An 8989-nucleotide genomic window follows, 5' to 3' on the forward strand; every position below is an offset into this window, starting at 1 on the left:
CGGCGGCCGCCCAATGGGCGCGCGCCGTGGGGACGAGGGGGCGGGGGCGCGAAGCCCCATCGCGGCGCCATGGCACTTGAGGGCAAAGAGGTTAGGAAGCCGGCATGGCGCCCTGGTCCATAAAATCGATAGCTGGGAACCGCTGGCGTTCCCGGCAAAGGCGGTGCACGAGTGGCGCCGCCATTTTCCCCGAAGGCATCTTCCGGTGCCTTTCGCCCGCGTTCGGGCAGGAGTTTCCTGAATAACAGCGAGAGGTTCCCGTTAGGCCCGCGGGCGGCCGATTCCGATCACCTCGGGGCCTCCCAGCCCAGCCGGCCAGCGCCCCGGGGCCGCGCGCCCGCCCCTCCGGCCCAATGGCGCCGCCCGCGGCCCCTCTCTGCGCGCCGCGGGCAGGAGCAGCCCGGCCGGGCCGCAGGCGGGGACGGAGGCCGGGGGCCGTGCGGTTCGCCGACGTGGCCGTGTACTTCTCCCGGGAGGAGTGGGCGTGTCTGCGGCCCGCGCAGAGGGCCCTGTACCGGGACGTGATGCGCGAGACCTACGGCCACCTGGGCGCGCTCGGTGAGGCCCCGCCCCGTCCGCTTCCGCGGTCGGAAGGAGCGAGGGCGCTTGGGCGCCGGGGAGAGGGGGCAGGGAGCCCAGGGTCCTGGCATCGGACCAGCTTGGCTTCCGAGAGGGCCCGAGGGTGGGCACTTAGCGAGCTGGCCCTCAGACCGCTTCTCGTTGCAGGCTGTGCAGGTGCCAAGCCAGCCCTCATCTCCTGGTTGGAACGGAACGCCGATGCCTGGGAGCCGGCAGCCCTGGATCCGCAGGAGTGCCCGAGAGCGCTAACGGTCCAGAGAAGTGAGTGCAAATTGCCCGTGGAGACCCTGAAGCCCTCCTGTCACGACCTGCTTCCCAATTTGGGGTCGCCTAGGAGTACCCGGGGCCGTTTCTCTGCTGGTGGGGTTGGCCCGCCGCTCGGAACAAAGACGAGCGGTGTCAGCTTGCAAACTATCCACCTGCAGGTCTGTCCAGGGTGGATGAATCAGTCAGCTCTCCTGCCGCCTGTCCAGGATCCCTGCCCCCACCCACCCACCCCTTTTACATAACTGAGCGAGCCTATACTTACTCTGAGGTCCCCGCCCCCTGTTTTGATTGAGGGGAACTGATGGGGAGCCCCTTCGGGTTCGGGGCAAGAGGCAGGGCCCTCTTTCTGGCTTTCTGACTGGATGATCCTGATCATCGGAGGACCAAAACCACTCACGGGAGCAAACAGAACTGTCCAAGGCCGGATTTCTCAAGGCCAACGCCGGCTTCCCAAGACTCAACGCTGCCCATGTTATGTCCTCACTTAAAACTTGCCAGTTTTTGCCAAGGCAGGGCCTCAAAGGGGCTACCAATTAGATCGAAATCTCTTGGCAAATTGAGGGGAAACAATTTAGAGATTCCTGAAACACCCCCCACTCCAGAGCTATCGATTCTGTGTGTGTGTGTGTGTGTGTGTGTGTGTGTACACAAGGGAATGCAAGCACTCAAATGCATTACCAGCTCCAGTTAGTTTGACTGTGTATCTCTGTTTGAAAGCCATTAGGTAAGATACTGGTTAAAAGCCCTTAACAAATACTTGCAAACATTGGTTCTCAAGGGTCATCCCCAGACCAGCAGCAGCATGAGTTGGAAACTTGGAAATACAAGTTCTTGGGCTCCCACGCTAGACCCACTGAGTCTCAGACCCTGGGAGTCGGGCCCAGCAATCTAGTTTAACCAGCCCTCCAGGTGACTCTGGTCACAATCAAGTTTGAAACCCATTGGCTTGAAGGGCCTCCCGCCACCCAGTCACTGGTAAGCTCTTGCCGCCTCTTTATTTCCATTTCTTGCTGCGAACCTCAAGTTCCTCATTTCGAGACCACCAACCCTCCGAGGGAGAAAGAGGAGGCTTTCTTACAGTCGCCATAACCCACAGGGACTTTCTCCCCTGTCCCAAAGGGTGGCTATGAGTCAGCAGCCTCTCAAGGCATGGAGTTTGGTTTGGGGTCTTGCCCCCTCTTGTGCCAAGGGCTGAAGGCTTGTGGTGCCTGCCATACACAGCTAGGGGTTTCCCTGCTGTCACCTCTGTGGGCCTTCTGTTTCCACCTTTCTAACCTTCCTTCGGGGAACCCTGGAAGCACTGTGGGTTAAGCAGCAGGCGGCTGTCCACAAGGAGGGTGGTTTAAACCCACCCCTGCAAGAGAAAGATGAACCGGCTGCAGCCTGTTCCACCAAGATTATAATTTTCGAGACCTTAAAGTGTTGCTGTGAGTCAATTCATGCAAAGGCAATATGTGTGTGTGTGTGTGTGTGTGTGTGTGTTAGAAAGGTTGGGAGGAGGGGAGAAAATGTCTCTCTTTGTGAGACGCAAACTAATGAAATAGGATTTCCCTACAGCAGATGGGAACGAGGATGGGAGCCAGCTTCTCCGTGTTCTATTTTAAACAAGTTTTCGTTTGGAACCCTTTAAACGTCTGAACGCTACAAAAACGCGACATTGGGATGAAGTCAGCGGAATTGCTACCAAGAAACTTGCCCCGACTCCCCGGGCTGCTCGGGCTCTCTGTAGCTGAGGCAGCAAGTCCGCGTCGTCACACTGTGCTGACTGAGCGCTGAGCCTTCTAACATGACTTTCTCCCGTGTCCTTGCAGAGACCCGAGCCAGAAAGAAGAACGAGGAGAAGGCAGTATTCCCCTCTAAGGAGGCACCCCGGAAGGGAAAGAGAGGGCGCCGCCCCAGCAAACCCCGACTCGTCCCCAGGCAGACTTCAGGGGCCCCCATCTGCCCCGACTGTGGCTGTACCTTCCCCGACCCCCCGGCCCTGGCCAGCCACAAGTGCGCCCAGAATCTGAAAAAGCCTTATCCCTGCCCAGACTGTGGGCGCCGCTTTTCCTACCCGTCCCTGCTGGTCAGCCACCGGCGGGCACACTCGGGGGAGTGCCCGTACGTTTGCGACCAGTGTGGCAAACGTTTCTCCCAGCGCAAGAACCTCTCCCAGCACCAGGTAATCCACACCGGGGAGAAGCCCTACCACTGCCCGGACTGCGGCCGCTGCTTCCGCAGGAGCCGCTCGCTGGCCAACCACCGGACCACGCACACGGGCGAGAAGCCCCACCAGTGCGCCAGCTGCGGCCGCCGCTTCGCCTACCCGTCGCTGCTGGCCATCCACCAGCGGACGCACACGGGAGAGAAGCCCTACACCTGCCCGGAGTGCAGTCGCCGCTTCCGCCAGCGCACGGCCCTGGTCATCCACCAGCGGATCCACACGGGCGAGAAGCCCTACCCGTGCCCAGACTGCGAGCGCCGCTTCTCGTCCTCCTCGCGCCTGGTCAGCCACCGGCGGGTGCACTCCGGGGAGCGGCCGTACGCCTGCGAGCACTGCGACGCCCGCTTCTCGCAGCGCAGCACGCTGCTCCAGCACCAGCTGCTGCACACCGGGGAGAAGCCCTACCCCTGCCCGGACTGCGGCCGTGCCTTCCGGCGGAGCGGCTCGCTCGCCATCCACCGCAGCACGCACACCGAGGAGAAGCTGTACGCGTGCGAGGACTGCGGCCGCCGCTTTGCCTACCCGTCGCTCCTGGCCAGCCACCAGCGCGTGCACTCGGGCGAGCGGCCCTATGCCTGTGACCTGTGCTCCAAGCGCTTTGCCCAGTGGAGCCACCTGGCCCAGCACCAGCTTCTGCACACGGGCGAGAAGCCTTTCCCTTGCCTGGAGTGTGGCCGCTGCTTCCGCCAGAGGTGGTCTCTGGCTGTGCACAAGTGTAACCCCAGGGCCCCCAACTGTAGCCCTCGAGCTACTAAAGAGGGGCCCAGGCAGAAAGCCAGTGCCCTGTCGCGTGGGAAGGACTGTGTAAGTTAGGGATCCCCACCCCTTCCTTGGATGGATGCCCAGAGAAGGGAAAGAGGAGCCCCAGGCATTTCAGGGGCTCCGGCTACAAGAAGAACCCTTTAGAATATTCTACCTGCTGGCTGCCTTACTGTGTGTGTGTGTGTGTGTGTGTGTGTGTGTGTGTGTGTGTGTGTCTTGAACAGGCAACCCCACTGGGAGAGGTGACACCATTCCCTAACAGTTTTGCAAGCCATCCTATCCTAAAATCCTCTCTGTGTCTGCACATCTGGCCCAGAAGTTCCTCCCCACCCACCCCTCACCCCACCTCGGCCTATTTTCAAGTTCGTCGGCTTCTTTACTTTGTGCAGCGAGGAGAATCTCTGGGAGGCAGGCCTTTCCTATGCTGCCTCTTTGTTTGTAGGAGGCTTGAAAGAACTGGTCGAGTTCTCTTTTCCCAGCCCTCCTGCCCACTGCTCATCTACCCCTTGCTCGAAAGCCTTTCTTGACAGGGAGCTCACTACCTCAGGAGGCAGGCCATTTCTCTGTGGGATAGCTCTGGTCTTCAGGAGGGTTGAGAACTGCATTCTTCCCTGTAAGCCTTACCTCGGATCTGCTTAGTCCCATCAGATACCTGCTGGTCACAACCCCTTGGCCCCACTCATTCAGTCAGGCGTCTCCTATTAAAGAGAGTGTCCGTTTCCACAGGACCTCTTGCCAAATGGGTTTGCCAGTGTCCCTTTGACAAAGGCCAGACAGGAGTAAGCTAGCATCACCTTGTTCACCGTGTACCTTCCCCAGGTCTGTGCTCATCTTAAAGCCTAGATTACATCGGATTGGGGGGCAGCCACACACCACACCATGGGTTTACAGTGTGCATAGACATTTACATGCCCCCAGTGTTACAAACAGCATGCAATGAAGCTAAGCCTTCTGAACCCTGAGTGTAGAAAATTGGGTCACAGGGAGCCGTGGGATATTGATTTCAAGAAAAAGCAAGGGAGCTCTCTGTTCAGAACAGCCAAGAAAACCAAAAAGAGAGAAGAGGGCCTGCTGTGATGCTTCCTCTTGTGTCCCAGGGTGGCAAGAGCCCTGGTGGTGTAATGATGACATGCTGGGCGACCATCTCCAAGGTCAGCAGTTCAAAACCATCAGCAGCTTTCAGCTCCAGTGAACAATTACTGGTGGAAACACACAGGGGCAGTTCTACCCTGTCCTCTCGGGCTCCTGCGAGTCAGTATGGGCAGTGAGTGGGTGTGGCCCAGTATTCGTTCCAGGCCGCCAGGGGCTGGGAACCCCTGGACAACTGGATCTCTGCCCTCCCAGATTCTCTTCAGGATGGGAATCAGCACAACCTCCCATCAGGCCTCGGTCAATATTTTTCCTCCATTGAGGTCCAGGAAACAGGAAGTGTTCCTGCTGGCCTCCCTCATGGAAGCTCCTGAGGGGCACTCCCTGGTGCCCACCTCTGAGTAGATGTTAAGTTTTACGCAATCAAACGTGAACAAGGCCTCTCATTTTGCCTTGGGAGCTGCGCCAAATTAGAATCTCCACACCTGATGGACTCTCCAGCAGCAGGAGTGGATCAGCCTCCTGCTCGGCCGCTGCAGCTTTCCGCTCTCTAGATCTCCAGCCCGCAGGGAGGGGAACAGCTGGAGAGCCTGGCTTAGCCGTTTTAAATGACCTCTGTTCTGGTACTTAGCAGCAGAACTTTCACTTAGCCTGAGGAGCTACCTACCCCAAGGCAGGGACCCTACCAGACTGGGTCTCCTTAAACGTTTCTGATGGGTGAATTCTGTTCCTTGTGCAATGACTGTTGTTTCCAAAGTGAAAGTTCCCCTTCTGATGGCGACCTGTTTCCGGTCAGAGCAGAGACCCGTTTAGAATGCTTGTTTTAGACCCGGCTCCTTTCTCTACCCTCTGTCACCCGGTTGACCCAACTACGTGCATACTTGAGAACTCCGCTTCTATCATGCTCATCCTCATAGTTGGGCCTGGAGTCTCGACATCTGTCCCCTGGGGACTTGGCTCCGCGGACTCTTCCTTTCTCTCTTCTAATAGTCCCAGAATCCTCCTCCTGTCCCAAGCCTAACAGACCTCTAAACCTGCCCAAAGGTATCTTTCAAAGACAAACCCACAAAAAAGAACTTCCGTTGTGCTCTCTCCTTATCGCCAATGTCCAGCTGCATGTTCTGAAGGACAGTGTACATTCCCCAGGCCCACTCCTGTCTGTCTGTTTGACTTGACCTGTCGGCGTGTGCTGTCTGGGTGAGTCCCACTCAGGGATCCTGTAGGACCGAGCAGAACTGCCCCACAGAGGTTCTCAGATCACCAGGTCTTTGCTCCCACTGAGCCACGGAGGGATTTGAACCACCAACCTTTACGCAGCTGAGTGCTTACCCACTGTGTCACCAGGATGACTTTTACTGGGCCTACAAGAATATTAATAATAGCTACCTTTATTGAACATTTATGATAGTCCAGGTAAAGCACTTTATGTATAGTACAGTCTCTTTTTAAAAAATGTTTTATTGTGGTCAAATACATATAACAAAATCTGCCATGTGAACCGATTTTGAGTACATAATTTAGTGACCTTCATTGTATTGACAGTGTTACCCCAAACAAGAACTCTGTTCCATCTCCCCCTTTCCCCCAGCTCATGGCAACCACAAATCTAGTTTGTCTCGACATTGGCTACTGTGACCAGTACTGCAATTAGCATTGGTGTACATGCGTCTGCCTGCGTCCCTGCTTTCCAGTTCTGTGTAACCACTAACCTGGTTTCTGTTTCCATGGTCTGCACTTCCCTATCGCTATTTCATCTAAGTGATAATATGTATGTGTTCTGTGTTTCGCTTCCCTGAGCACAATAGTTTTCAAGCTCATCCATGTATCCAGTCTAATTTTCATCAGAATCTTCTAAAATAGATGCTGGGAGACACTCCTCATATTATCGATAAGCCCCAAACGCTAGACTCTGATAACGCTTCATTGAGGTCATTTCTCAAGGTCATGTTTGCAGCAAGCACCTTTGAGGGATGATGTCATGGATCCAGGTGAGACAGAGAGCAGCTTGCCAGCTGTTTGAGACAGGTTCCCCAAACTCGGTGTTCTTCTGACATACAATTCACTATGAGTCTCGCCTTTATCTGGCCCTCCATGTCGACTCTTTGGAATTTGAGGGGAAAAGAAGCCGATGAACACAGGATGCCTCTGCCGCTTCCAGGGTTATGGAGATAAGGTCCTTTGTCTCTAAGTAGGCTCGCTTTGGCAATAGAGCCAGCATTCTTAAGACAGTAACCTTAACTCGTAAGCTTATAAGATGAACTTCAGTTCTAGACCCCAAACATAAGCCCATAGCTGTCGAGTCAACCCCAAGTCATAACAAATGTACAGGACAACCACCCCACAGGGTTTCCAAAGTAAGCATCCTTAGGGAAGCAGCTGCCATAGCTGCCCGTCGGCCTGGTCACCTTTTGGTTAGCAGTCAAGCTCTTGACCATTGTGTCACCAGGACTCTCTCAGACTCCACCCAAACCCAACCCAACCCAACTCCCTGCTATTAAGCCAATTCACAGCAACCCTGACGAGAAAACAGGTTCAGTGGCCTTTAAGGTAACTGATGGCCTAGATAATAAACCAATACTTCAGTTTTCTTTATTTTTGTTAGTGTCAAGAATCTGCACAGCAGAACACACGCCAACCATCTTGCAACCATTCTCCCCCCTCCTTTTCCAAGTTCCCCCATACCGACAGAAACTCACTGTCGGAAGCTTCCCAGTCCGTTTTTTTAGGAGGCCTGGTGGTGTAGTCGTTACTTGTTGGGCTGTTAACTACAAAGTTAGGAGTTCCAACCCACCAGCCACTCTGAGAAAGGAAGATGGGGCTTTCTACTGCTGTAAAGAGTTGCGGTCTTGGAAACTCACAGGGCCAGGTCTACCCTGTCCTAAAGGGTCCCTCTAAGTGGACATCACCTTGATGACAGTGAGTTGGTGCTTTGTTTTTATCTCATGTAGATGGTTCTTTAAATGAGCACATGTTCGGGGGGAAGAATGAGGAGCTGATGCCAGGGGCTTATGTGGAGAGCAAATGTTTTGAGAATGATGAGGGTAACGAATCTCCAAATGTGATTTATACAATAGAAGTATGTATGGATTGTGATAAGAGTTGTATGAGCCCCAATAAAATGATTTTTAAAAAGAGCACATGTTCAACGCACTTATCATTTACTAATGAAGCTAAACGTGCTTGTTTTAAATATCTCAGGGTTGTTTGGGGGTCAACGTTTAAAGAAGATCTCAGGGAAATCGTTTGGGGGCGTTCACCCAGTCTTAGAGTTCCATAAAGTCTGGATTCTATGAGAATTTGAAATGCAGTTCCACATTTCCACCCTTTTGATCAGGAGTGTCCTATCAAATCTTGGATCAAAATGCCCAGTAATGGTAGCCAGGCGCCATCCAGTTCTTTTGGTCCCATGGCAAAGGACACAGTTGTTCATGGAAGCAAGCAATGAGTAACACCTTCAACTTCCTCTTCCTGATCCTGATCCCTTCCTCGGCTGCACCTGGCAAATAGACACAACTTGTTATGCCTTGGATGGTCACTTCCAAGTTCTAAAGATGCCAGGACGATACCACAACGTAAGAGATAGACCAGAAGCCCTACACATTTGGTCCGTCAATTGGGATATTCCATGAAAACCATGGCCCTAAACCTCCACACCAAGAGACCAAATCCCATGAGTTCTCTGGATGTACATAAGTAGCCTCGGCAGTTGTTATTGTAACGAAATCTATCAGCCAACTCTTGCCAATAGACTTTTTAGAGGTGTACAATTTAGTGACAATTACATTTGGGGTGCAGCCCTTACCCTTACTGAATGCAAGTTTTCCATCATCATAAACCAAAATAACCTTCCTCTTCCCCCCAGCTCTTCTAGATCATTCTCAAAACATTTGCTTTCTGCTTGAGCCCTTGGTATCAACTCCTCATTTTGTCCCCTCCTTCATGAACCCTTGTTAATTTAGAAATTATTATTTTGTCATATCTTGCCCTATCTGACGTCTCCCTTCACCCACTTTTCTGTTGTCCATCCCCCAGGGAGGAGGTCACATGTAGATCCTTGTAATCGGTTTCCCCTTCTATGCTCCCAGT

General features: G+C 53.9%; 1 protein-coding gene across 1 annotated transcript; it reads left to right on the forward strand.

Annotated features, from left to right (window-relative positions):
• The first annotated feature begins 353 nt into the window (after positions 1 to 353).
• ZNF689 (zinc finger protein 689) lies at positions 354 to 7490 on the forward strand. The gene is made up of 3 exons (XM_004706023.2): positions 354 to 558; positions 727 to 840; positions 2658 to 7490. The coding sequence occupies exons 1-3, from the start codon at positions 354 to 356 to the stop codon at positions 3863 to 3865; spliced, it is 1527 nt and encodes a 508-aa protein (XP_004706080.2). The 3' UTR covers positions 3866 to 7490.
• The last annotated feature ends 1499 nt before the right edge of the window (positions 7491 to 8989 follow it).

This window comes from Echinops telfairi, unplaced genomic scaffold (genome assembly GCF_000313985.2).
Source record: "Echinops telfairi isolate 266 unplaced genomic scaffold, ASM31398v2 ScPeMD7_5;HRSCAF=22, whole genome shotgun sequence".
Classification (NCBI taxonomy): domain Eukaryota; kingdom Metazoa; phylum Chordata; class Mammalia; order Afrosoricida; family Tenrecidae; genus Echinops; species Echinops telfairi.

Coding starts and splice junctions, on each gene's coding strand:
- ZNF689 (XM_004706023.2), top strand. CDS start 354: ATGGCGCCGCCCGCGGCCCCTCTCTGCGCGCCGCGGGCAGGAGCAGCC. Junction 559..726: donor CGGCCACCTGGGCGCGCTCG/GTGAGGCCCCGC, acceptor TTCTCGTTGCAG/GCTGTGCAGGTGCCAAGCCA. Junction 841..2,657: donor AGCGCTAACGGTCCAGAGAA/GTGAGTGCAAAT, acceptor GTGTCCTTGCAG/AGACCCGAGCCAGAAAGAAG.